The following is a 25130-nucleotide window of genomic DNA, read 5'->3' on the forward strand; positions in this document are numbered from 1 at the left end:
GGGTGAAAGAAAAATCAAGGTGTTGCAATGCAAACAAGTTGCCGCAAGTTACAAGAGTAATGATTGCACTCCACGCCAGTGGTCCACGCAAATACTGCACATGCCGCACCCTCACTCAGCCCTTCAGACTCAAGAGAAGTCGGGGGAGGCTGTAATTTGCGGCGAATCACTCAAACCCTCCTCCTCTTACTCCTTCTCAAAGATTTCGTCTCCTGCTCCAAAAGCCTCTTCGCGCTGCGATGCATTGAGGTGCGCTGCCGCATCTCGCGACCTAGGAACCTCTTCTGCATTTGCCTGAGATAAGTTTCATCGACACCGTAGGTTCTCTTCCTCTTCGAAGAAGTCTTCTTGCTAGAACTATCGATTCTGTGCAGAAGATCCGAAAGGTTGCTTGGCAAATCTGCGTCCACGACGTGCAAGGCAGGAAGGTAGGTCAGGGGATTGCCATCGGCGCCCAGGCAGTGCGATTGGACTAGGCAACCTGTGCAATCGTTGAAATCGTCCTGGTATTGCGGGCTGTTGTCAATGCCATCTCTGTCCCGGCGCCACATGTTCTCGTGGTGTCCAATCAACGCGATGTCCACGCCGAACCGTTTTGTAAGTCCAAACTGTCGGTCGTGAGCCGGCACATTACCCGGTTTAACCCAGTCGAGGAGATGGAGGAGCTGGCAGATCGTCTTGCAATCGATTTCTCCCCAGCTTGCGTGCGTGATTGCTTCGATGGCGTAGTCCTTGCGGCGAAGATACGGCGTCATGTTCAATTCCAGGCCGAGCGCGACCGCCCATGCATTGAGAACTGTGTGGAAGCCGCAACTCCAATCGTCCCCTTGTTGGGCGGCAGGTCGGACGTTCCAGCGGCCATCTGGGATTTGTTCACTAGGGTCTCTGCTCCACCACCGAGCCTCCCTAATGAATTTTTTGACGTGGTCTTGGGTCCATTCAGTGACTGTTTGACCGCGAAAGCTGCTATCGTAGACGTCAACTTCGTAATCTTCTTTGTTGTCATGTGTGCAATTCTTGACAACGGCGAGCCAGATATGGCCGTGGTCACCGCTTGACTGAAACATTGGAAAAATGAGATCGCAGCGTTGGCAAACTACCTCGAAACGATAGTTGCTGTCGTCCAGAGGGTCAAGAGGCCTTAGACTGCCCGCCAATTGAACAGCATTGTCGTACACCTGCGATGAATACAGGCTAAATATCTTGCCTCTCCCGTTGAGGCTTATGGCCTCTGTGACTGCTGTAATTGCCATGATGGCTCTGTTGTGACAGAGCAACCTCTTACATTTGATAATAAATTGGGTTGATGCGTCAGGGTTTGCCTCATGGACCGTCCTCTTGGCCCCAAGCATGCGTGGTCTGAAGGCGTGTATGCTCTTGTGGTAGGATAGCCCCTGAACAGCCTCGTTCGTGATATTCGGGATACAGTGGCTAGTGATGGGGCAACATGAACAGCCCGTTGCGCAGTGATCCGGCATTTTGCAATCGATGCACACTCGATCCGCACCGGACGCTCCAGGGCAATGGTCGGCCACGTTGCACCCTTTACAAGACTGGATCTGCTGATTGTTCGGAGTAGTGCCATCCTGATTTGTGCCGCCCTGAGTGCCGATCGGAACAGGTGGACCCCCATTGCCGTTTTGCGCAACTTGATTACTCGCCGACTCAGCGCTCGTCCAATGAGCGTTGAAAGCGTTGTCGTCTCTCAAGTCCACAGTGTTGGCAAACGACGACTGCCACTTTTTACTGAATCGATTGGATACGACTCTACATTTGAAAAGAATGGCGAGCAGGTCTGGTGGGGCCGCGGTTCCATTCGCGGCATCCTGGATCACGGAACTGGCGTAATCTCGATCCTTCTTCGAGATCTTCTCTGGGGCAGAGGCAAGGTCTAAGTCCAGTGCCAACGCCCATGCCGAAAAGATTACCATCAAGCGTTGGACAGTTTGGTCGTTTAGAAGCGCGTAATACCACTGTGGATCGATGCCTGGGCGTGGATCGGCACCAAACCAGCCCAAATCGACCAAAAATTTTTCGACGGCATCTTCAACGTTTCTTTTGTCTTCATTGGACATATCTTCGCGATGGAAGCTGTAAAGGTCGAGCTTTGTCTGCTGCCCTGATCCATCTTCACTATCTTCCAAGTGAACGTGTACGAGCAGAATCCGGCCACCGAACTTCCACGGTAGCAAAAGCGGTCTTTCGGGTACAAGGGGTCTTCTGTTCCGTGTGGGTCCAACTCCGTTTCGAGTTTGGATGTCCATACACCCGTCGATTCTGTAGAGGCCGAATGCTCGATTCTGAGTCCCCTGGTTTACAGCCTCTGTGACGCTGAATATAGCGCGAAGAAGCAGATCATCGTCTGGATCAGTAGCGGGTCCCGGATTCTGGTACTCCCTTTTCAAGTGGGCCTGAGCTCCCGCTGTCGATGTCATGTCGATTGATTCAGCGTCCTGGACTTATGTTGAAAAACGGTCCAAATTCCAACGAAGCGTAGGGGACAACCCAACCAGGAGGTCAGCCGCCATCTTTCGTTTAAGACAATTCCAACTTACCAAATGCTCTTTGTTTCTTGTCATTCTCATTCAAGCGATCATCTCGCTACGCGCCGCGCTTTGTCGACCCCGATCCGGCGACGTGACTCCAAGCAGTCAAAGGGCGTCGGACGTCTTTGTTGAGCAGCACAGGTCGACGTCAAGTGTGCTCATAGGTCTTCGGTGCTTCTGAGTTTGCACCATTTTCGATGAGCGCTGCCGTGCTAATGCTGCTAAACGTGAAGTGTGAGAAAAGAGAAACAGAGAGAAGAAAGCTTTTTGTGGCAGCAACAAAAGTTCCGTGCGAGATGCCCACTACTACGCCTTCCACTTTCGTTGTTCCCAACGCGCGCCTTTGGGCCAATGCTTCATCAACGCTGTTCCTGCTGCTGCACCACAGAGGTGATACTGAAGTCAGAGAAACATGACGAGTGCGAGAAAGACGAGAGAAGAGCAAAAACCTGGCAACACCAACAAAACCTCCCATGCGTGCTGCCTACCTGTTCCCACTTACCCAAACCGCACGACCAGCAAGCGCAACTCACAGAGCACTGGCTTTCGCGCCTCCATCTGCCGTCTGAGCCCACCTCATCCCACATGACACCACCCGCCCACTCATCCGATGTCGGGTCAAATCTGAACATCTGAATGCAAATGCTGCAGTGCAATGCAATTATGCATATGTCTGTCTGCCGTCAACAAGCAAAAGCGTACAGGATGCCAAAAAACAAAGATGTGTGTTGAATGAATACAGCGTGAATAGAACAAGCCCAACGTCCTCACATGTAGTGCAGTGCTTGCGCAAGCGGTACTGGGTATAACGACCGCAGTCTCTTCCCTCCTTTCCATTACCTCCGCCCAATTTTTACGTCTCATTTTCTTGCCAAAAGAACCCCTCCATCAACCTGGATCGTCCTCACATCCGGCGAATATGCTGCTCCTCCTCAAACGCAACGACATCGCCCTCCTTCTCCAGCTTGTCCCACCAGGCAAACAGCATATTCTCACAAATAAGCTTAAACCACGGGGTAAACTTCAAGCCGGGCTGGCCAAACATGTCCCTCAACTCCTCCTTCGTCACCCACCGCGTATCCCTGACCTCATTCGGACTGGGGTCCAACGTCACACCCTCCTTCGGCTTCGAAAACAGGATATAGTCAATCTCGTGCTCGCCCCACTTGCCATCGGAGGGAGCGAGGTAGTGGATGCGCGTGAGGAACTTGAAGTGCTCAGGCGGCACCTGCGGCGCGGGGATGCCGAGTTCGTGGCCCAGCTTGCGCGTGGCGGCGCGCTTGGCGCCGGCGACGGACGAGGGCAGGTCGGCGCCCGTCTCGGTGGGCACGCCCAGCGGGTGCGAGCAGCACGTGTTGGTCCACATGTCGGGGAAGGTGATTTTTTCGCTGGCGCGCTGTTGCAGGAGGAGGCGGTTTTGCGCGTCGAAGAGGAAGACGCTGAAGGCGCGGTGGAGCAGGCCTTTGTTGATGTTTTCCATGAGGTGGCCTGAGGAGAGGGAGCGTTAGTGGTGGGAGGAGGGAGGGGAGGGAGTGGATGTGACGTACAAACTTTCTTGCTTGCGCTGCCGATGGGCACGTCGTTCTCGTCCAGCACGATGCAGACCTCGTCCATCAGGCGAATCTGCTCCTCGTCGTAGCCCGCCAGGTCGGCATCGGTGGTGCCGCCATTCTGACGAGCCTGGCCAATGACATTGGTGTCGACGTCGCCGGCAAAGAGGCGGAGGATGTTGTCGGCGGTGATGGCGGGGGCGGTCGTCGTGGTCGTGGTCGTGGTGCTCATGTTGGCGAGTGGTGATAGGGACTCTGATACGAAGGAGTGTGGACGGTAAAAGGAGCGGATGGATCGAGGGCGGATTTATCTGGTGGAAGCGCACTCAATCCGTCGTCGGGGGATTTACAATTGTTGTCGAGGGCGATGGCGTTGAGTCGCAGTCGGCGGCGGGCCAGGGTCCAAAGGCGGCAACGATAGGCGCGGCCCTGTTCCTGGAAAACGCCAAGCCGCTGCTGCCATGCTTCAACGAGACAAGCCTTTTGGTGCCCATCACACATTTCTTGTATGCTGTGTAGACCATTATTATTCGTCTCTATTACTGTCTCTGTACGAAGGAAACACAGGCCCACGCGCTCGACTCGGTGTCCGACGAGTCCCTGCAGAGATCATTCCAGCAAAATCGGACGCCTCGCGAAACCCGAGCCAGCTATGCGAGCACAAGCCGAGGTATCTCTACGAGTGAAATGTTGTCATCACCATGCCCTCTTCTTCCCCTTTGCCCCCTTGACAGGCGCCAGAGCTGGAAACTCGTCAACCTCTCTTTCCTCTTGATCCCAAAGTGCCACCCCTCCATCGTTTTCACCAGCTCCATCTCGCTTCCTGCTCTGCTCTTCCGCCATGCTCAGCTGCAATGCAAACTCCAAGTCTTCCGCCTCCTGATCGCGACTGGATCCCGCCTTTGCTTGATTGTCCTCTGGGGTAGGGGAGCGACGCTTCGACGATCCAGCCTGCGGCGATGCCTTGCGAGTCTTGGTGACTCTAATGGGCACGTCAAACGCGTCCAGGTCAGCGTTGTTGGACTCTGCAAAGTTCGACGATTGGTCGCCAGACTCCAACAGACTAAGTCGAATCGCCTCGGCCAAGTCATCATCCACATCTTCATTTGCCATTGGTGGACTGCTCGAAGGCGTGATTGTTGGAGTGGCAGATGATGCTGTGCTGGCGCTCAAGCTGCTTGCCTCGCTCTGCTTTCTCTTGGCTTCTTCGTTTGCTAAACTCTCCTCCGACAGAAGAGCTGCATATGCAAGAGCTTGCTCTTCGTCATCGATGAGGTCAACCCCAAAGCGGCCGGCGAGGCGTTCGGCTTCGCGCTGCCGCTGAATCTCGTCGCGCTCCATCTCAGATTGCTCATGTGCAATGTAATCCTTCATCTTTGTGCGGCCCGAAGTCGAAAAGCGATCGCCACCTCCGTTGTGGCCGCGCTCGTGATGTCTGAGCTTTCGCTTGCTGCTTTTATATGCGTCGGCTGCGTTGGAACTGTAGCTCCAACAGCGGAGATGCGTCCCAAGCGAGACCACGCCGCGCAAGACGGTCGGATCAGGATCGAGGCAGATCGCCCCGGCAGCAAACATGTTGATGCCTACTCCTTCCCTCGAAGCCTGAGCCTGCGCCAAGACACGCCGAGCGCGAGACGAAAAGCGAGAGTTGAGTGTCCTGATTGGAGACATGCTAGACGCCAGCGGATCCCATGCTTGGACGAGGCCGTCACTGCCGCCGTGAACGAGATACAGCGAAGTCATTCCAAGGCATGAAATTTCCGGCGAATCGGTGTAGATGACGCGGATAGGTTCGATGCTGTTGGGTAGTCCGGCCGAGGGTCCCACTGGCGCACGCATATCCCAAACAAAAACGCTTCCGCTCTTGGTACCTGCAGCCACAAAGCGAGCTCGCTGTCCCGGAATGTCAGCGGGAGACGCTGGCTGACTGATGTCTGATAGCGGCGATGCAAATGGTGAAGATGCAGTCGACGAACCCGAAAACCCAAAGATGGGGTCCTCGGAAAGGGTTATTGTTGCGTAGGTAGAAATATCCAGCGTGGTCGCCGTAATTTCAACGTTCTTGGCGCCAGTGAAGACCAGGGTCGATGTGCGCCATTCTTCGACAAAGGCAGTTCGTTCAGGCGAAGCAGACCCAGAAGACTGTTGCGACACTTGGCGCGGGCTCGGTGTAGGACTGCCCCCAAAGATTGAGCTAGTCGTCTCTGGGACATGGACCTTTCGTGGAACAGCCAGCCCTTGATTCTTTGGAACCTTGAGCCGTGTGTATCGCTTTGCAGAGGCCTGAGAGTCTTCGTCGAGCCCACAATCAAACACGACGATGGCTTCTCCCGCGTCATTGCCGTCATCGCCTGCAAAGTCCACTTCAAGCCTTCTCCTCATGTCCCAACCTAGACAATCTTGACGGTAATCCTTTGGCTTTCGGCGCAAGTAGGTTTCAACCTCCTGAGTCTCGGCCTTGATTTGCCGCTCGTCAAGACACATGCCATCCCAAGAGGAACGAGGCGAGTAGCTTGGATCCACTCTTTGAGTATCTCGGTAAGGATTTGGTCGAGCGATGCGTCTGCTGGGCTCTGCAAGATTCCAAAAGACAGTGCGACCAGTAGTCCATGCCATGCGCTCCAAGGTGACCTCATCAAGCTTCGTGCCGCGAGCTACGTGTAATCTCTTTGGAAATCTGGTCAGGTAAAAGATTTCGCCCAAGGCGTTGAGAGCAATGCACCAAATGCGGCCTTGAGCTTGCCGCTTGGCCGAGTAGGATTCGTCGACTGAAATCGCAATGATGGGCACACCGGGGCTGACAACCCAACGCGCAGTGACTTCTCCACGTCCAAAATGCGGTTCTTTCAAAGGGTCATCGGTGCCCAAGCTATAAGCGCTGATGACTCCAGATGATGATCCCCCGAGAATCCCAATCAAGCCATCGGTCATAGAAGGAATTGCTGAAGACTTGGCAATCCATACAGAGCTCATGGACTCAAGAACAGTGACCAGCCGCGGAATACCCATTTCAGGAGCATCCAGTTCCATGGGCAGCGGGAGCCAACGACCGCGCATCTCCTTGGTTGATCGGTAGTGAATGGAGCCACCTGGCAGACCTTGGCCGAGCACCGCACCATGAGGCTGGCTGACGTCCATGACGTTGGGATTGCCGACCATATCGCCAGAACCCAATCCCCACATGGACTCTCCACGATAAAGGTCGTAGAACTGCGCAAACAAGGGCACATCCATCGCGCCCCATTTAGTCACCTTTGCGACAAGTGGATCGCTCATCGAGGATAAGCCCAGGTCGTCGGCAGCATGGACAAATGCTGCTTTGCGTTGGTTGATACCGGTGCCCCAGTCGGCGTGGATATGGTTGACGATTGAATAGAGGGTTGAATCGTACATGGTAATAGCCTGTGGGGCGGCAGCGCGGGAATTTTGAGAAGCGGGCAAAGCCATGGGCTTTCCACGCCCAAGCGACCGCAACAGACGAGTCCTTAGAATGTATTCACTCCGCCATGATGCCAGAGCTGTCAGTCTCGCAAATGCGCGGCGCTCGGTGCGCAAGTCATCATGGTCGTCGGCCGTTGCGTCCGCAGTCTCAATGAGCGACTGAGCTCCGAGGAAATAGCGCGCAAACGCGGTCCGCCACGCGTGGGGAGTTGTGACCAAGTCGTGGCAACGATGGCATACGAGCGACACTGCGGAAAGGTCGTTGGGGGATAGGTGAGAGATGGCATGTGTCAGAATTTCTAGTACTGTCAGCCTCGCGTCACCACTTGTCGCGAATGTCCTTACCGTTGGGGAGCTTTTCAATTGCGCAGTTCCTATTGCCAGACTTGGGGGACGTCTTGACAACTTCAAAGAGAGGTCCAGAAGCATGTCTCTGTAGCGTCGACGACAGGGCGTTTTCGTACTCGTCAATTCGGTTGCGCGGCGGGCGTGGCGTGCGCGGACCGCGCTTCACTGAAGTGCTTTCGAGCGCGTCAACGTTGGCAGCTCCATTCGGGACAGCGCATGCGCCGACCTGGCCTTCCGCGGCATCGCGAGGATGCTGCGGGTGGGGCTGCTGGTCTGACGCTTCGAGTCCATGTTGGGACGAGGCGAATTCGGTCTGGGTTTCGGTCGCGGGGGCGGGCACGTTTGGAGAGACGTTGGAGGGCGCTGGTTGCATAAAAATTTCGCGAAAAAGACTGTGGATTCGAGTCGACTGAGCGGACGTGTTTGCTCAGTCGTAATAGCTTCGGGCGAGCGTGGTGATGTTCGAGAACCTGCTAAGCGTTGAATGTCGTGGAGAGAAGAGATTGTGACGTTGGGTCGATGACTGGAGTCGCGGAGGTCTTGTCGTGATGACGCTCGGATCTCTTGTAGGCGGCGACCAGCGGCAAAAATTCCCCTCGTAACTTTTTTGGTCTCGCACCTTTCTCACTTCTCAAGACACCACACGCCGTCATGGGCCCTCATCGCAAGAAGCAACGTCTCTCCGAGGATGGCAAGGCCATCGCTGCCGCCGCAGCCGAGTTGTCCAACGAAATTCTCCCAGACGCCGCCCCGACGGACCAGAAACCGGCCGACGAGACCAGCGCCTCCAAACAGAGCCGCCAAATCTTCGTTCGCGGCCTGCCTGCTACCGTAACCACAGAAAGCCTCACGGAACACTTTTCACAATCGTACCCTATCAAGCACGCCGTCGCGGTTCTCGACAAGGAAACAAAAGAATGCAAGGGCTATGGTTTCGTCACGTTTGCCGACGCCGAGGACGCTCAGCGCGCCATTGGCGAGTTCAACGGATCGGAGCTCGAAGGTCGCAAGATTCGCGTCGAGAGCGCCGAGCACCGTCACCGTGATCCGCAGTCTGGAGCAGCCGCTCCCAAAGAAGCCAAGAAGCATGCGCAGGAGCCGTTGCAGAGTGGGAGCAAGCTCATTGTTCGCAATTTGCCATGGAGTATCAAGAAGGAGGAGGACTTGTCTAAGCTATTCATGAGCTATGGAAAAATCAAGAATGCTACCCTTCCCAAGAAACCGAATGGCATGCTTGCTGGATATGGCTTTGTGACTTTGCGCGGAAGGAAGAATGCCGAAAAGGCCTTGGAGGCCATCAACGGAAAGGAGGTTGACGACAGAACATTGGCAGTGGATTGGGCTGTGGACAAGGGGACTTGGCAAAAGGTTCAACAAGATGCACAAAAAGAAGAGGGCGCTGCTGCTGAGGATGCCGGGGCTGAATCAGATGGCGAGGAGTTGGAGGATATTTCAGACGCGGAAGAGGACGAAGACGAAGACTCGGACAACGTTGACAACGAGGAAGAAGAAGATGAGGACGAGGAGATGGAAGACGAGGAGGAGGCGCCACGACCGAAACGCGACTACAACGCGACCACCCTTTTCGTTCGAAACTTGCCATTTACATGCGTGGATGAAGACTTGGTGGAACATTTCGAGCAGTTTGGCCCTGTCCGATACGCGCGAATCGTCATCGACCGCGAGACCGAAAAGCCCAAGGGCACTGGCTTCGTCTGCTTTTACAGCGAGGAGGACACCATCAACTGTCTCAAGAGCGCTCCCAGAAATCCTCTCGGACTTGGCCCCAAGGAGAAGCCTGGACCAGTGGCCGCCCAGTCAGTCCTCCAAAACGAGGACGCCGACCCTACCGGAAAATACACCATGGACGGCCGCGTCTTGAACATTACACAAGCCGTTGACCGGTCAAAGGCGGAGCAACTCACCGCAGAGGGCGTCGAGCATCGTTACAAGCGCGACAAGGACAAGCGTCGACTGTATCTGCTCAACGAGGGAACAATTGCATCAAATTCACCCATGTACAAGTTGTTGCCACCGAATGAGGTCAAGCTGCGCGAGGACAGCACCAAGCAACGCAAAAAGCTCATCGAAAGCAACCCGTCCCTACACATGAGTCTTACTCGTCTCTCGATCCGCAACATTCCCCGCACCATCACCTCCAAGGACCTCAAGCAGCTCGCGCGTCAAGCAATTGTCGGCTTCTCCAAAGACATGAAGGAAGGCAAGCGCCAGCCTTTGTCCAAGGAGGAGCTTCACCGCGACGGCGAGGAGGAGAAGGAGGCCGAGAAGCAGAGAAAGAAGCGAGGCAAGGGTGTGGTCAGGCAAGCCAAAATCGTCTTTGAAGACAAGCAGGGTAGCAAGGTCGCCGAAAACTCTGGAGCTGGTCGTAGCAGAGGCTACGGTTTCATCGAGTACTACACTCACCGCAACGCTCTTATGGGTCTTCGATGGCTCAACGGCCACGAGATCGACTACAAGGCCATGGAGAGCAGCAAGGGCAAGAAGCCAACGCCGGAAGATGCTCAGGAGAGGAAGAAGAGGCTCATTGTCGAGTTTGCGATTGAGAATGCACAGGTCGTGCAGCGCAGAAAAGAGCTCGAGGCGAAGATGTACGAGAGGAGCCAAAAGAAGGCCGAGAAGGGTGACGAGGAGGAAGAGGAGGAAGACGCTCCGTCGAAGAAGGGCGGAAAGGGAAAGAAGGGTGGAAAGGGCCCTCCAAAGAAGGGCGGCAACAAGCGAAAGAGGGACGGCGAGGACGACGGCAAAGCCGCGAAAAAGACCAAGGACTCTGCAGAGACAGAGAAGGACGAGAAGCTCGCAAAGCAGTCGCGCATCATTGCCAGGAAGAGGCAATTGCGTCGGGCTCGCAACAAGGGCAAAGCATGAAGGAAGCAAGTGGAGTGAGTGGTAGAACAGTGGACGGGACGTCGAATGGGAAGGTTGAACAATCAGTGTACCTGCAAGCATCGAGATACCAATCGGATTTACCTGCACCTTCTCGCAACCTGTCTGTCAGTGCGAATACTACGGTACACGATGGTGGCACCGCCCTAGCATCAGTGGGACAGGCAATCTAAGGGTTGTCAACTGTCGACTAACTCCTGCACCATGAAGAAGCAAGAATCTCGATCTTTGATTATTTGGTGAGGAGTCTCCGAGATTGAAAGGCTCGCTGACAGGCTGACCGACGCAGTCAAAAATCCACGCGTCAAATTTCCTTCAGATATGTGTAACCAAGCGCTTCGATGGACCCTTGAAGGATCAATCGAGCGGGCCGGCCCACCCACCGGTCCGGTGCCATCTGCAAGGAGCATTCATGCAGAGATTTCCCAGACGGTCGAAGTGCAGCTGCACGATGCATCTTTGCCGCGCCTGGCAAGGCCAAAGCGCGCTCGGTGCCAAAAGAAAGCCGTGGTTGTACGAACAAACATTGGTCACTCCTTGTGTTTGTGGCTCTGGAGTTTGGAGTCATCGTCTGCTTGCATCATACTCGTCTACTTCAGCACTGAGGTGCTTGGGCTTCCGTCCACTCGGTTTGAGCGGAGTGAAGAGTCAGTGTTGGTGCCACGGCTTCGACGCCAATCCGGGGTCTCTGGAGGCCTCTGCCCCGGCCAGCGGGTAGATTACCGGCTACCGCGCCGCAGCGGTGCGGTGCGGCCCTCGCATCGCAGAGGTTTGATGCATGCATGCATGCACATGCAGAGTAGCAAACGTCCCAGTTTCATCTGCCGTCGTGGCCGGTTGTCAAAGCGCGGCCTTACGTCTGTTGCTCTCCCGTCGCACACCATATGGACCACAGCTCAATATGTGATGCGTAGCATACCCAAAGACTACAAAACGCCTCAGACCTGAGCTAGCAGGACGTTGAAGCGGGCACAACAGGCGGTGGTGACGCCAGAAAAACACAGACCGCCACAAGAGCTCGGACAGGCGCGTTCAGTGTTCTTCAGCTAAATAGTCAGGCAGGTAGCCTTCCTCGTCTGTCTTCAAGAAAATGTCTGTACGGCCGGCGCGATCCCAGTTCCCTCTTCCCTTTTGTGTCGCCGGGTGCTGCCCGTAGCCGTTGGACCCATCCGGCCTGAGCGAGCGAGTGAGCCAGCACTCTACCGACATCGAATCAAGCAGAAAGAGACGGGCGGGAAGGATGCGCTTCCTCCCGCTACTCAACGCAGGCGCCCTTTGCCGATGGCAGGCCCCCCTACCCCTGCTCTGGACCCTGTTGGTCCCATCTGTCGACAGCCGGCGGCCTTCTTCGACCAAGTAACTGCACCTCTTTCCTGATAGGACACGGACGATGGCGTGCGTACCTCGCTCGACATGATGTGAGCAATCGAAAGGAAAAGAACCCCTAGGCGATCCCGATGCAGATGGGGGATCCATCCAAGAAGCCAGGGCCCACTCCAACCTAACGGCGGACCCACCAATTGGCGAAGAATCAGGACGTAGAGAGGCGGAGAGATATAAAGAAGGGAGGGCAAGCGTTTTTCTGAAAAGACACACGTCCTACCTTTCGACATCTCGACTCTGACCATCAGTCCTGAACGTCGCTCTTGTGCTCTCCCGCTGCCTGCTGCTCACCGAGGCTCCTACCTTACATACTACTCTTTTTGCTATACCTATCCTCCACGTGCTTTTGACGGACCGGACGGTTGACGGACGACGGAAGGCTTTCCCTTGATAGCTGACAGAGGCGCCACCACCACTGCCACCACTGCACACTACTCGCCGCGGCTGGCGTTGAGTTTTACACATTCATTGACATTCTGCTCACAACGGTATGTACGTAGGAGTGACGGCTAACACCCGTCCGTCTGTTGGACACAAGGGCACTACGCATCGCACACTCCCTCCCTCCCACACATCCACAATCAACTACCCACCGCCACTCCTTCACTCCGCTAACACCCATCGCAGAGTTGCACGGAATCTCAACTTCTCTCTCTCTCTCACCAACAACATTGGCACCACGACCACCTTCCCAACAATGTGCCAATACGAAGCCATCCACTTCAACTGCGGCCACGTGTGCCGGCGGCTGATCAAGTACTGCCACTTTGCGCGCAACGACCCCAACCACCAGTGCTTCGGCGCGTGGAGCATCAAGCGCGAGTGGCGCCAGCCGTACGAGAACTGCCATGCGTGCGTTGCGGCTGGTCTGCCGCAGAGTAGTAGCGCCGACGCGTATGCGCAGCACCAGCACCAGAGGCGCATGTGAAAGGGATGATGGCGGGGACGAGGCGGGAGGGAGATGGGTGGATGGAGTGGTGACGAAGGCCCGTCGAACTGACGGGTGTGTGGAGAAGAGGTGCTGGTGGTGGAGCTTATGGCGTTCAGTAAGGACAGGGGTACAGTGGGCGGCGGCCATGCATCATTGGCCGGCCGGCCGGGCAAAATTGGGTGGGAGGGAGCGTCGTCACATTTTTTTTTCCTTCGCGTTGTTTGCTGCCTTTTTGTCTTACACTATAACTAAAAGCATCTTCATAGCGGCACTGGTTGACACGGAAAAGGTGTTGTTTGGAGTTGGGTCGTCGTCTCTTTCTTGGTATGGCTAGTTTTACAAATTTGATGTCTTTGCGAGATTCGACCTGGTCTCATGTGTGTTAGCACTTTGGAGTGAGTGAGAATGTGGAGAATGTGGACACGGGTGATGGCTTTAATCATCGTCAGTGGGATATTCGTGACACGACTGGTTCTTGTACAGGAGCACAACCAACGACAAGACGTACCTAGCAAATGGGATATGAAAAGCACTGCGGCAGTCTTCTCTCTTTCATCATCCAGGCATCAGCCCAGATGGACTACAGCTCACCCTTGCCCTGGTGCCATGTCGCCAAAAAGTACAGCACAACGAGGGCGACGACGCAAAAGCCGGCGTCTGTGGCTATTTGGAAACGCACTTTGGAGACTTGCCTCGATGATGTTTCTTGCTGCGATGATTGCTGCTGCAACTTCCTACAGTACGCAAGAAAAACCAAAAAATCAACGCTGGCCCTTAACATTGCACACATGATTGGAAACGGTAGGTGACTCGGTTGATTGACAACTATGGCGACTACTTACAGATTGGCACGCTGCACCTTGCCAACGACGTTGTAGCGCTTGCTGAAAAAAATAAACCATTCGTCGAGGACCGTCTTCTCCTTGTCGGGCAGGTCTTCCCACTCGGGCACGCAGTCGTCGGGCTTGAGCGAAGACTGCGCTAGCGCGCGGTTGGGCTCCTTGCCGGCAAAAACTGGTTGATGTCAACAACGAGCGTGGTCAGACAGACACGAAGGACTTACCCTTGTACTGCCCCGTTGGACCGTAGGCCTCGTTCTCGGTGACATCGAAGACGGTGCCCTTGGTCGATTGTGTCAGTTGCACAATCGACGGTTGGAGATGGGGTTGAATTGCTTACCTTGATTGCCACCAGCGTCGGGTAGCCCTCGTTCGTGCCTACAAACTGGATCAGAACTGTGACGGATGTTCTACCGCTCGAACTGGACCTACCATTGCATTTGGCGAGATATTCGGGCGTGATGGGGTCATCTTTGGGCGGGTCGAGCTGGACGGGCTTCTTTGGCTCGAAGCGCTTGGGCTCCTCGGCGTGATTGGCGTCCCTCATTCCGTTGTCGGCCATGATGAATAATGTCGAGTAGCACAGTGGAGGTATGTAGTTTGCTTTTGGGGATGTAGTTGTGGGGATGTTGACTCGAGAGGGAGAGCGATGGAGTGCCACCTGGAGTCGAGGTGGGGTTGCGTCGGCCATGACTTGTTGGTGCTGCCATTGGTCGACGACGGACTGCTGCCAGCAATGCGAGCCGCGGCTACGCAGTCTTCCCTGTCAACCTAACCACAACCTCATCTTCATTGCTTCTTCATTCCTTGCATCCCCATAGAGACAAACAGAACCGCATTCTATTCATCTATCTGAGGCTTGTCTCTCCAAGCTGTCGGAGTCTCCTCTCCCTCGCATCTGGAAAACTTGCCGCCAAAAGCCGTGTCACCCAACTCATGAAAATTCACAAGTTGATCGTATACAGACAAGGAGCGATCCCCTGAAGCCATGGTGCCAGTCTTGTACCACAACTCACTCAACCGTCTTGACAGGCGTCTGTACCATCAAGGTTAACAGCGAGTCGGCCACCTGTGCTGCAGCAAGAGTAGTGGGCTCGCCCACGTTGTCGTACGCAGGAGCAACTTCGACTGGAAACGGCGCGTCAGTGACACCAAGCCTGTGCGATGGGAGACCGCAGACCGACTTACCAACATCTGCACCAATGACCTGCAGTCCGGTCAGGCCGTCGAGGATACTCAGGAGCTCTCGGCTGCTCCATCCACCGGGCTCCGCCGTTCCCGTTGCTTGAACCAATCAGCTCGTCAAACTACTTTCCCATGGCTCAACTCACCAGGCGCAAAGGCCGGATCCAACACGTCAATGTCCACCGAGATGTAGACTTTGCTTCCAGCAACTCTCTTCTTCAGCCGTTCGATGACACCGTCAATGCCGATACGCTCAATTTCTCGCGCCTTGACCATTTCGAAGCCGCACCGCGCGTCGTTGCCCAAGTCCTTGTGGCGGTTGAAAACGGGAGCCCGAATTCCCGCATGAATTGACGTATTGCGGATCAGCCCTTCTTCGTGTGCAATGTGGAGGAAAGTTCCGTGGTTGACGCCTCTGGAGAATCGTCAGTTTGTCGCGTCAAGGGGGCCCTTTGACGTACGCGTAGTGGGAGATGCCGCCGCCTGTGTTGCTGTGAGCTTAGATAGCTGTACTGGTGGACTGCTTACCAAGGACGTCTGGATCCCACGTGTCTGCGATTTGTCAATCAGCCCAATTCTGTGTCGACTGCGCGGTGGAACTGCTCGAATGCTCCTCATGTGTGAGTGCATGAGGGCTCCCCATCCGGCCGTATAAAGTCGAATGCTTGTCATCCTGATCTCATACGCTACGACCTCCTACGCCCCACTATCAAACTTACCAAGATGGCTATCAAAATGTATCACGCTCACCGGGCCCCACCTCTCCGCCGTCGATCTCAACGCACTCAACGTCGTCGTATGATCGCCGCCCAGCGTGAGTATCCGGGGCGTCGTGTAACTGGCCGACGTCGTCTTGCGAGCCGCAATGACCTACATGTGTCGCACGTCAGGCTAACGATCCGACTGGACAAGACACAGAGATGGCACCGCGTCCGCCGGGAGGCTACGTGCGTCGTCAAATCACAGCAGGCTCGCGGAAACTTCCTTCGTGCTGAGCGAGCGAGCGAGCGCCCCACACGTGCGTGCGTGTCGCCGTCTCGTCAAAGTATTGGTACTTGAGGTACATGCGTAGGTACTCACCTTGTGCGCCCGATCCAGCTGCTTGAGTGCGACGGTGTTGTCCTATGGCATCCATTAGCCACCTCTCCCCCACCCCGCATTGGCGCAACGAGGGAGGCAACTTACCAAAACCGTCAGGGGCGCGTCGCCGCAGTCGACTATCTTGGCCCAGTCATCGTAGGTGCTTTCGCCTGCGCGCAGCCGGGGTCGTCAGTTAGCAGAAAACATCATCAAGAAATCCAGACGACGAGTCTGTGGGATGGATGGATTGGGAGGCACAATGCAGGTCCATCTCTTCTCGGCATGTGACTCGAAGCGCATGCGGTCTTCCACGCCTCTCGTAGTCAGCTGTGCCATGTAGCGGTACGGGCACAGGACAAGCACGGTACTCGTCAGACCACACTGCTCCAATGTACCAGGCGTCTCCTGCTTCTGTCTTTTCCCTTTCCTTTTGCTCTTGACTTTACCACTTCTTTCCTTCCATCCATATTTCTGTCGAGCGGTCTACGCACACAGGCAAGAATAGTAAATACGTACGCACCAGTGTAGATATTATAGCCCCCGCCCAGCCGCCTCGACCCAAGCCGAATACCCGTAGGCCCGTAGCGTGCGCCTGGTCGCGCTGTTACGCCCTGTCATTGCCACCAGTGTGTCAGTGCTGCAATTGGAGAAATCGTTGTGCATCTATCTGTTTGTGCTGTTTCAGGTGTTCGGAATAGGCAGTGGAGAGGCGGGAGATGAGGGGGTAGGGGGGAGTTTGTGGTGAGGGCGTGTAGCTAATATAGCTATTGGTAGAGATGGATGGAGAATAAGATGAGGCCAGCGCAGCAGAATTTTGCGATCAAAACCACGCCTTTTTTGTCCCCTCTTCGCGCCTTGGTGCAAACGCTGGGGAGGTAGGCATGCCACTTTACCCCCCTTCCCCCCACTCCCCTCTCACATTACCCCTTTTTCTCATGCAAGATTGTGTTCGACCCAACTCCTCAACCGCTGGACATGGCCACATATCTCTCGTCTTCTCTTCCATCTCTTTCTTACGCTTTCCCCAGAATGCTTTTTCCCTCTCTCTTCTTCTCCTGTCGAACCAACACAGCTCTTGCGCCAGCGCCGCCTTTCCAATTTCTCTTCCTCTTCCTCTTCCTCTCCCTCTCTACCCCTCCCTTTCCGTTCCCTCTCGTCTCCCCAAAACAGCAAACACCCTCCGCCCATTGCAGCAAAGTAATACGGAAGATTGAAAACGTGTGGACAACTGATCAAATGGCGAGAGAAGAAAGACGGATACGAACCGTATCAAAAGGCGCACCCAGCACCGCGATATCAAACCGCTCCTTCCCCTCCCTTTCCACTCCCTTCTCCTCAAAGTCGTCCGCACCAGCAAGACAGTGCACGTGGGGCAGCTTGGCGAACGTCGTCAGCCCGGCCCACGGCGCGTTGCCGATTTTGTCGGTGAAGGGGGTGCCGCCCAGCGGCGCGAGGAGGGGGTCTTGGTTTTGAAAGGGGGAGGCGTAGGGCGAGAGAGGGGGGAAGGCGATGTCTCTGGCCGTGGCGTGAGAGATTGATGTTGATGCCAATGCGATGGCGTGGAGGAGCCAGAGTGATGAGGGTGAGGGAGCCATGGCGTTTTGCTTTGTTCGTGGTTGAGTCTTCTTTGCTGACGAGTGGTGAGGCAAGGTCGAGTCAAAAGCCGCACTAGAGATGGAGAAACTGGAACAACAATGCGTATGTAGTCGAAAGGTTGACGACCTCCGTTTTAGCTATGCCCGTCTCGACGCCTTTTCCGCCTACGTAGATTGGGGCGAGGGCGTAGGTGATAGCGACGTGGATATGTCATTGGTGTTAGTGATGCGGATGGACGATGTCATCCGGTGTTAACGGTGCCGGATGGACGACGATCGTCCCGCTCCATGCATGTTGTGATGTGCTAAGCTCGAAGAGGCAGGTCGATCCAGTAGGCGGGCGAATCGAGTCTGTCCCGGCCTCGCAGTTGAACTCTGTTTTCGCTGACTGAATGCTCCTTTGGGATCCGTTTAGACAATTTGTTAACGCGCACTTAGAAAAGTTGATCCACTTCAAGAAATTCGCTTTCATTGAGAAATCTCGGTATAGACAGGACGAGAGACGAAAACTTGCCCGCCGTTCTGGCACGCTTCCTCCCGAGTCTACCGCAATTTCATAGGTCCTCCAAGCCGTTTCCAGGATATCAAAGTTCCGCTCAATCCACACCTACGAGCCCTCCTTCTTGTCGTCCGTCAAAATCTCCTTTGCCAACTTGTCCTGCTGTCCCGAGCTGCCCGTCCTCTCATGCGGCTTGACCGCCTCGCCCGGCGGACTCTTGTTTGACTCGCCGTTCGCCTCCGTCTCTGCCGCCGCCTTCTTCAACCGCTCGCTGTCCTCCGCCTTGAGATCCTTCGTCTTCGCTTCCTGCTCGTCGTCGCTGTCGCCCAGGCTGAACGGGTCGTGCTCGTCGGCTTCCGGGTTGGGCGCTACCGAGGTCAAGGGCTGCCACTTCTTCGTCTTGGACACGGGCGAGGGCTGTCGGTAGATGGCGTCGACCTCGTCGACGGGACCGGATTGCGGCGGCTTGGGCGTGGGCTTGAAGAGGTCGGGGTTGGAAAGGGGACGGCCTGAGCGCGGGTTGGGTCCTGAATAGTTAGCGCAATTCGCGCAAAGTGCTTTTCTCCCTCACCCTCGTTGTCCCTCAGCTCCAGCGTAGAAAAGTCGTCGCTCAGGACGCGCGGATCGGCGTCGTACCTCTCGCGGTCCGCGCTCCGCCTGCCCTCCGCACTCTTGCGAATGCCATGAAGCTGGTCAGATTGTGAAGGTCCAAAGTTTTGCCGCCTGAATTGTCCCGAGGATCCTGCCACAGGCTCCTCCTCCTCGTCTCCATCCAACTTCTTCTTGAAATCACTGATCCACTTGTTGACCTTGGTCTGCGTCTCGAGAAAGCCCTTTTTGATGTTCTCTTGGATAACCGGGAGGTCATCTGCGAGATCTTAGCCGGAACCTGAGCGGTTGCTCTACACACTGGTGGGTATATTGAAAGTCTTACCGTCAAAGAAGCTGTGCTCGCGATCGTCGTACATCTCGTTGGGCTTCAAGCCAGTCTGTCTGCGCTGGCCAGTCGACGGGTCACCCCTTGCACGAGAACCGTATCCACCGTATGCGCCGGTGCTCTGATAGTGCTCCGCGAGCTGGCGCGCGTACTGCTCATCCGCCTCCAATTGCGTGCGGCCGGAACCAGGTCGAGGGGGTTGCGGGGGCGGGACGTCATCGCTCTTGAAGTTGGGGTCCGACATGCCTGCAGAATTAGCCTCGTCCACGCGAGTTTCGATGCGACCTACTCAGCAGCGCGTTGAAAGCCGGCTCGACCTTGCCGCCGCTGGCCACCAACACGGCCTTGACAACCTTGGGATCGGTGTCGGGAAAAGCTTCAATCAAGGTCGCTTCGGCTTGCGCCATGGGGCTCATTGGACGCGGAGGCTTGGGAGGGGGCGCGGGGCCTTCGTCGTCGTCGTCGGGGGCGTCTTGGAAGCTGACTTTCTTGGGAGGCGGCGACTTTGTTTCCCTCTCCTGCGTGGCCGTGTCCTGAACATCGTCGTCAAAGTCCATCTCGCGTGCGGTCGTAGGCGATTCTGGCTTTGGGTTCTGTCGATTCGCAGATCAGCGTTGGGCTCCTGCACAATATTGAAGGTGGCATGCGCGCGGGGCTAGCTTACAGCCTTGTCGGCAGCGGGCTTCTCGGACATGATGGCGATGGATTCGGCAGATGGGTGTAGAGTGTGAGAGAAGCCGAGCTGTGAGAGAAGTGGAGGGGAGTAGTCAAGTAAGTGGTTGGTGTTGCCTGGCTCTGTTCACTCCTGCGCCGCGACGCAATGACGTTTGACCTTGGCCAACAGCCTTGGCGCGCTAGCTGGTCCCGGCCCGCGTCCGCCCTGCCCGCTCCGCCATCAACTCGGAACTGCTCACGGTCCCTCTCTTCTCCTGACATGCCCTCAACATGGACCCGGACGACAGCTCCTTTATTCCCTCGCTGTACAAGCCCACATCACTTCTGCCCATCGCCAGACATCGTGAAAGTCTCCTGTACCTCGTCGAGACCTTTCCCGTGACCATTGTCGTCGGCCACACGGGCAGCGGAAAAACAACGCAGATCCCACAGTTCCTGGACCAAGCAGGATGGACTTCTCAGGGCAAGTCGATCGCCGTCACGCAGGTGGGTCAGTTGGCCTCTTTGATCCCGACTTATACTGCCCTAACTTTTGTCTAGCCCCGGAGAGTGGCGGCCACGACTGTTGCTGCAAGAGTTGCCGATGAAATGAGGTGCAACTTGGGCCAAGAAGTCGGCTACTCGATCAGATTTGAAGATGCCACTTCTGCGGCCACCAAGATCAAATTCCTCACCGATGGTCTTCTCCTGAGAGAAGCCTTGGTAGATCCTCTGCTGTCTCGGTACTCTGTCATCATGGTTGACGAAGCTCATGAGCGCTCGCTCAGCTCTGATGTCCTGCTCGGATTGCTCAAGAAGATTCGCAAAAAGAGATCAGACTTGCGAATCATAGTGTCGAGTGCAACCCTCCAAGCAGAAGACTTTCTCAACTTTTTTGCTGGAGACGACGACAGTATTGGCAAAATCATCAGCCTTGAAGGACGAATGTATCCCGTAGATATACACTACCTCGAGCAGCCCGCCGAAGACTACGTCGAGAGGGCAGTCAAGACGGTCTTTGACATTCACTCCCAAGAAGCTGAGGGAGACATTTTGATATTCCTCACCGGACGCGAGGAAATCGAAACCACCATTGAAATGATTGCGGATCGCGCCGCGTCTCTGAACCCAAATGCGCCACGCCTCCAACCACTCCCACTTTTCGCTGGCTTGTCTACAGACCAGCAAATGTACGTCTTTGAGCCTGCAGCGGAGAACACGCGCAAAGTCATAGTAGCCACCAACATTGCCGAAGCATCCGTGACCATCGAGGGCATCGTCTACGTCATTGACTGCGGTTTCGTCAAGCTGCGGGCCTACAATCCCACTGCCGGTATCGAGACTCTGACGGCGACGCCAGTCTCCAAGGCATCTGCCACACAACGAGCAGGACGTGCAGGCCGTACAAAGCCGGGGAAATGCTACCGTCTCTACACTGAATTAGCATATGAATCCTTGCCCGATGCCACGGTCCCCGAGATCCAGCGGTCAAATCTGGCGCCGACCACACTCCAGCTCAAAGCACTCGGAATCGACAACATTGCGCGGTTCGACTACCTGACGCCTCCTCCCGCAGAGCTCATCATTCGCGCCCTGGAGCTCCTCTACTCTCTTGGCGCTCTGGACGATTTCGCCAAGCTGACAAAGCCACTTGGGACACGCATGGCCGAGCTGGCCGTCGAACCAATGATGGCAAAGGTCCTGCTCACTGCACCATCATTCGGCTGCCTGAGCGAAATCTTGTCCATCGCCGCCATGACGAGTCTACAGGGCAACGTGTGGTTCTACCACGAGGGGCAGAAAAAGGCGCAGGAGACGGCGCGGCGCAAGTTTGCCGTCGAAGAGGGCGACCACTTGACACTTCTCAACGCGTACCACGCGTTTGTCACCAAGGGCAAGAAGGAGGCAAAGTGGTGCCGCGACAACTACCTCAACTACAAGTCGATGACGCGGGCCGTCAGCGTGCGCAACCAGCTACGCCGCTATCTAGAACGCTTCGGCATCGACGTCTCGGAGAGCTTGAGCGGCGACGGCGTGCTGCGAGCCGGCGGCCCCGACAAGGCAGAGCAGGTGCGGCGCTGTCTGACGACCGGCTTCTTCGCGCACGCCGCGCGGATGCAGCCAGACGGCACCTTCAAGACGGTCGGCGGCATGACGTTGCATGCGCATCCGACGTCTTTGATGTTTGTAAGTTGCCCTGCCCATCCTATCGTTTACTTGGCTGACAATTTCCGTAGAACCGCAAGGCCGACTGGGTCATCTTTCACGAAATCATGGAGACGGGCAATAAGACGTTTATCCGCGACATTTCCAGGATTGAAAAGGGTTGGTTGTTGGAGTATGCGCCCAAGTACTACAACACGAGTAGGTAGCGGAATTTCAATATGACGATGAGCTTGAGGAGCTTTCACCCTTTGATTCGTCTGCTGCCTGTGGAGGACTCGCGAAACTTTGGCACCACAAATCCCGAATCCAGGCGACACCTCCAGGCTGAGATAATCGACTTCAACTTCCCTCTCCAGAGCTGCCGCAGATCCAAAAATCGTTCGCGGGGGCCCACACGCCTCTCTTGAATAGGGCGGCCGGAGGGTATTTATGAATCTTTCCTCGCGCGCAAACCATCTTTCTGCAACTCCACTCCAGAGCCGCATCAGATCCAACAATTGTTGGCCAGAACCTGCACAGCTCTGCAACAATTGTTGACTGGAGTCCATACGCGCCTCTTGACCGGTTTGGCCAAAGGAGTACATGAGAATATTCCCTTACTCTTGAACTATCTTCCTGACACTCCACTGCAGATCCGTCACTCCACTCGACTCAAATTTCCCGGCTGTAAACGTCTATTGCACAACAAATCTTCGCTGGAAGCGCCTCCCCAGAATCACCGCGCTCGTCATTTCCTCCACCGTTCACCAAACCCACCGAAGTTTGTCGACTGCAAGATTGACGCGCCAAGCTCTTCAAATCCACACGCGGAGGCGACTTTTGTTGGCTGGAAGCCTTGACCGCGGCAGATGTTGGCACTCAATCACGCATGGCGCATTCCAAATTCTCGTTTCCTGCCGGACCAGCAGACGCAGAGTCTCTGGTCGACGCGACTCTCCAACTTCGGATTCGAAGCTGAGAAGTGTAGGTGCGTCTCTTTGGTTCGCCTTGAAAGCACTAATATGACGCAGTTCCACCAATTGATGCGAGCGGATGGGGTAACAACAACAGTCGGCTTGCGCTTCAGATGTTGCATGTGGCGTCTCCCGAGATGCTCAGCTCTCTCGAAACACCCAGTGGTATCTTCACAACCCAATACGAGGAAGCCGAATCGGAGGCCTACTGTGGCGACGGTTTCTTTTACGCCAACTGGATTCACGTCGCAAAAGGCCCGCTGTTCCGCGGGAAATTCGGCCTACTTCTCCACTACCGCTATGACCGCAACAAGAGCGTGACGGTACCGCAAGACGACGGGCGGAGGATCTGGCGTCTCACCATCGACCACAACTACTACAGCTGGCAGACGTTCTTCAACGTTTGCATGGGTCCAAGAAAGTTCGAAGTTCCCGGCAACGACTTGTTCTCCGAGTCTCAGGCATTCGTGAAGCCAGATGGCTTGCCAGCATACCTCAGCGTCGATTTTGAATCCCCAGACAACACCCTCAGGGCTCCCGGCTGGACGTGGTTTCCGAAAGGAAACTTCCGCATCAAGGTCCTCTGCGAAGACGGCGAAGAGGATATAGTTACCGTTCGCTGGGTTGGCGGAGTGTACAGCCTCCAAGACATCAGGGGCAGCGTCGTCTTTGACTGGGGCCGAGATACAGTCGGCGTCAGTAAGTCGGGAAACTGGGCGAAGGATCCTCCGGTTAGGCGCTCCAGGGACGAATTGGAGCGGGAAGCGAACAAGGCTTTGTATGGACCAAAGCTCTTACTGTTCCGACGCGTCTGACACAGTCACCAAAAGGCGTGGATTAGCAGGAGTCCGAATACCCCAGTCACCACCACTAGTAGTAGACACGCAGCATACAGCATCAAAGCTCGTCAAAAGAACCTGTAAACCATATTTCTTCCCCAATCCAAACTAAACCCATAAAAGCAAGTTTCTTATGGCCCACTCGCACCGATCCATCTAGTCAGCGCCCTCTACAACTCCACCTACCCAAGACATCTCGTCCCATGTATGCCCAGCAGACGTCGCGGATCCATCTGTTTCGAGTACAACGTCATGTAACCAAAGCCGCCCAAAGAGCCACACAGCACAGCACGATCCATCCAAACCCTCCCTCCATAAGCGAGCGAGCGAAGCGTCTAAATCTTAGACGTGTCGAGCTGTAGCGAGGAAAGGCCGTCCGTTGGCCCGCAGATGAATAGTGAGCGGGTCAAGGCGCGGAACCAAGAACATGAAGGAGACGGAGGGTAAGCCCGCAAGCGGGCGAGCAGTCGGCAACGCACGGCTGAGCGGAGGAGATGTTCGTTTTGCTTGGCATTGCGAGGTGGACGACAGGACGGGAGCAGGCGTTGAGGAGTTCTGATCGGGTCGAAATGCGGCTGTTGCGGCGGGAGTGCCAGACGACGAGGGATGTGTAGTCGAAGGGGTGGGCGCGATGGGGCGGTCGGTCACTTCGGGTTTTGCGAGGTGCTGAATTTGCGGTAGAGTTGGGGACTGTCTTGTGGAGACGCTTTCTAGTGCATGCAGCGGAGCTACCGGTATCCTCGGTCTCATCGTGTGGCCGGCGATGAAAGGCAGCTGGAGCGCGAAGCTGATCTATTGGCGGTCTTTGGGATAGACGACGCTGCGTCTTTTCAGATTCGCCTTGCCTTTGGCTGAGCCGGCTTAATTTCTCCACCAAAAACGAGAGGAAGCGGTGGTGAGTGTAGCAGAGTTCCTCCGCGTTGAGGTGGCGGCTAAAGAGTGAAGACATCCAAAGCAACTCTCAAGTCTTGCATGTCTGACAGCCTATAGAGCTTTGGAATGGCAAGAAAGAAATATGATGGGACTCGCTCACAAGGGAGGTCGAGAACCCAAAAGGCATCCGCAAATTTCATGATTTTTGACGCCATCGCTATGCAGGCGGGAGCTTGATGTACCTCTGGAGCCTTAAGGTCGATGCGAAAGCAAAAGCGGAATGGCGAGCTTGAGTCGTCCCCGATTGCAGCCCTCTCCGATGACAGAGCAAATCGACAGCCTGCTTTTTGGAGTTGTTGCCTGCCAACCGCAAGTATCGTATGATTGCAGTCGAGATGTGTCGAGGA

At 55.6% G+C, this 25130-nt stretch overlaps 12 protein-coding genes across 12 annotated transcripts; 5 read left to right on the forward strand and 7 right to left on the reverse strand.

The window, feature by feature from the left end:
- Nucleotides 1-170: 170 nt before the first annotated feature.
- Nucleotides 171-1253, reverse strand: BKA78DRAFT_353211 (uncharacterized protein; the record flags this gene model as incomplete). Its single annotated transcript, XM_066891513.1, has 1 exon — nucleotides 171-1253. The coding sequence occupies one exon, from the start codon at nucleotides 1251-1253 to the stop codon at nucleotides 171-173; it is 1083 nt and encodes a 360-aa protein (XP_066744835.1).
- Nucleotides 1254-1523: 270 nt separating this feature from the next.
- BKA78DRAFT_380121 (uncharacterized protein) lies at nucleotides 1524-2112 on the forward strand (the record flags this gene model as incomplete). Its single annotated transcript, XM_066892962.1, has 1 exon — nucleotides 1524-2112. The coding sequence occupies one exon, from the start codon at nucleotides 1524-1526 to the stop codon at nucleotides 1893-1895; it is 372 nt and encodes a 123-aa protein (XP_066744836.1). The 3' UTR covers nucleotides 1896-2112.
- A 1338-nt stretch (nucleotides 2113-3450) lies between these two features.
- Nucleotides 3451-4328, reverse strand: BKA78DRAFT_331715 (NUDIX hydrolase domain-like protein; the record flags this gene model as incomplete). The annotated part of the gene is made up of 2 exons (XM_066889908.1): nucleotides 3451-4034; nucleotides 4094-4328. 2 exons carry the CDS (start codon nucleotides 4326-4328, stop codon nucleotides 3451-3453), a joined length of 819 nt encoding a protein of 272 aa, XP_066744837.1.
- Nucleotides 4329-4792: 464 nt separating this feature from the next.
- On the reverse strand, nucleotides 4793-8258 carry BKA78DRAFT_296002 (uncharacterized protein; the record flags this gene model as incomplete). Its single annotated transcript, XM_066886553.1, has 2 exons — nucleotides 4793-7842; nucleotides 7883-8258. The coding sequence occupies 2 exons, from the start codon at nucleotides 8256-8258 to the stop codon at nucleotides 4793-4795; spliced, it is 3426 nt and encodes a 1141-aa protein (XP_066744838.1).
- Nucleotides 8259-8536: 278 nt separating this feature from the next.
- Nucleotides 8537-10771, forward strand: BKA78DRAFT_353215 (uncharacterized protein; the record flags this gene model as incomplete). The annotated part of the gene is made up of 1 exon (XM_066891514.1): nucleotides 8537-10771. One exon carries the CDS (start codon nucleotides 8537-8539, stop codon nucleotides 10769-10771), a length of 2235 nt encoding a protein of 744 aa, XP_066744839.1.
- Nucleotides 10772-10993: 222 nt separating this feature from the next.
- BKA78DRAFT_353216 (uncharacterized protein) lies at nucleotides 10994-13100 on the forward strand (the record flags this gene model as incomplete). The annotated part of the gene is made up of 3 exons (XM_066891515.1): nucleotides 10994-11028; nucleotides 11079-11114; nucleotides 12800-13100. 3 exons carry the CDS (start codon nucleotides 10994-10996, stop codon nucleotides 13098-13100), a joined length of 372 nt encoding a protein of 123 aa, XP_066744840.1.
- Nucleotides 13101-13941: 841 nt separating this feature from the next.
- Nucleotides 13942-14504, reverse strand: BKA78DRAFT_353217 (putative progesterone binding protein; the record flags this gene model as incomplete). The annotated part of the gene is made up of 4 exons (XM_066891516.1): nucleotides 13942-14117; nucleotides 14167-14224; nucleotides 14283-14320; nucleotides 14375-14504. The coding sequence occupies 4 exons, from the start codon at nucleotides 14502-14504 to the stop codon at nucleotides 13942-13944; spliced, it is 402 nt and encodes a 133-aa protein (XP_066744841.1).
- A 68-nt stretch (nucleotides 14505-14572) lies between these two features.
- On the reverse strand, nucleotides 14573-17802 carry BKA78DRAFT_283157 (arginase family-domain-containing protein; the record flags this gene model as incomplete). Its single annotated transcript, XM_066885664.1, has 11 exons — nucleotides 14573-15070; nucleotides 15131-15226; nucleotides 15274-15542; nucleotides 15589-15610; nucleotides 15656-15679; nucleotides 15847-15997; nucleotides 16208-16249; nucleotides 16313-16377; nucleotides 16728-16818; nucleotides 17473-17531; nucleotides 17559-17802. The coding sequence occupies 11 exons, from the start codon at nucleotides 17800-17802 to the stop codon at nucleotides 14955-14957; spliced, it is 1179 nt and encodes a 392-aa protein (XP_066744842.1). The 3' UTR covers nucleotides 14573-14954.
- A 430-nt stretch (nucleotides 17803-18232) lies between these two features.
- BKA78DRAFT_315481 (uncharacterized protein) lies at nucleotides 18233-20023 on the reverse strand. Its single transcript, XM_066888546.1, has 5 exons — nucleotides 19903-20023; nucleotides 19528-19831; nucleotides 19236-19484; nucleotides 18873-19169; nucleotides 18233-18828 (listed from the first exon to the last, which is right to left on the reverse strand). The coding sequence occupies exons 1-5, from the start codon at nucleotides 19930-19932 to the stop codon at nucleotides 18410-18412; spliced, it is 1299 nt and encodes a 432-aa protein (XP_066744843.1). The 5' UTR covers nucleotides 19933-20023; the 3' UTR covers nucleotides 18233-18409.
- A 333-nt stretch (nucleotides 20024-20356) lies between these two features.
- BKA78DRAFT_142807 (P-loop containing nucleoside triphosphate hydrolase protein) lies at nucleotides 20357-22558 on the forward strand. The gene is made up of 3 exons (XM_066882802.1): nucleotides 20357-20403; nucleotides 20454-22079; nucleotides 22130-22558. The coding sequence occupies exons 2-3, from the start codon at nucleotides 20502-20504 to the stop codon at nucleotides 22262-22264; spliced, it is 1713 nt and encodes a 570-aa protein (XP_066744844.1). The 5' UTR covers nucleotides 20357-20403; nucleotides 20454-20501; the 3' UTR covers nucleotides 22265-22558.
- Nucleotides 22559-23940, forward strand: BKA78DRAFT_142808 (uncharacterized protein). The gene is made up of 3 exons (XM_066882803.1): nucleotides 22559-22636; nucleotides 22691-23021; nucleotides 23069-23940. Exons 2-3 carry the CDS (start codon nucleotides 22907-22909, stop codon nucleotides 23824-23826), a joined length of 873 nt encoding a protein of 290 aa, XP_066744845.1. The 5' UTR covers nucleotides 22559-22636; nucleotides 22691-22906; the 3' UTR covers nucleotides 23827-23940.
- Nucleotides 23941-24041: 101 nt separating this feature from the next.
- On the reverse strand, nucleotides 24042-24901 carry BKA78DRAFT_142843 (uncharacterized protein). The gene has a single exon (XM_066882804.1). It carries the CDS (start codon nucleotides 24797-24799, stop codon nucleotides 24257-24259), a length of 543 nt encoding a protein of 180 aa, XP_066744846.1. The 5' UTR covers nucleotides 24800-24901; the 3' UTR covers nucleotides 24042-24256.
- Nucleotides 24902-25130: the final 229 nt, after the last annotated feature.

This window comes from Phyllosticta capitalensis (genome assembly GCF_038381095.1).
Source record: "Phyllosticta capitalensis strain CBS 128856 chromosome Unknown BKA78scaffold_5, whole genome shotgun sequence".
Taxonomy (NCBI): Eukaryota; Fungi; Ascomycota; class Dothideomycetes; order Botryosphaeriales; family Phyllostictaceae; genus Phyllosticta; species Phyllosticta capitalensis.

Coding starts and splice junctions, on each gene's coding strand:
- BKA78DRAFT_142843 (XM_066882804.1), bottom strand. CDS start 24,799: ATGTCTTCACTCTTTAGCCGCCACCTCAACGCGGAGGAACTCTGCTAC.
- BKA78DRAFT_315481 (XM_066888546.1), bottom strand. CDS start 19,932: ATGTCCGAGAAGCCCGCTGCCGACAAGGCT. Junction 19,832..19,902: donor AGCCCGCTGCCGACAAGGCT/GTAAGCTAGCCC, acceptor GCGAATCGACAG/AACCCAAAGCCAGAATCGCC. Junction 18,829..18,872: donor GGAGCTGAGGGACAACGAGG/GTGAGGGAGAAA, acceptor CTAACTATTCAG/GACCCAACCCGCGCTCAGGC.
- BKA78DRAFT_142808 (XM_066882803.1), top strand. CDS start 22,907: ATGTTGGCACTCAATCACGCATGGCGCATTCCAAATTCTCGTTTCCTG. Junction 23,022..23,068: donor CGGATTCGAAGCTGAGAAGT/GTAGGTGCGTCT, acceptor AATATGACGCAG/TTCCACCAATTGATGCGAGC.
- BKA78DRAFT_142807 (XM_066882802.1), top strand. CDS start 20,502: ATGAGGTGCAACTTGGGCCAAGAAGTCGGCTACTCGATCAGATTTGAA. Junction 22,080..22,129: donor ATCCGACGTCTTTGATGTTT/GTAAGTTGCCCT, acceptor CAATTTCCGTAG/AACCGCAAGGCCGACTGGGT.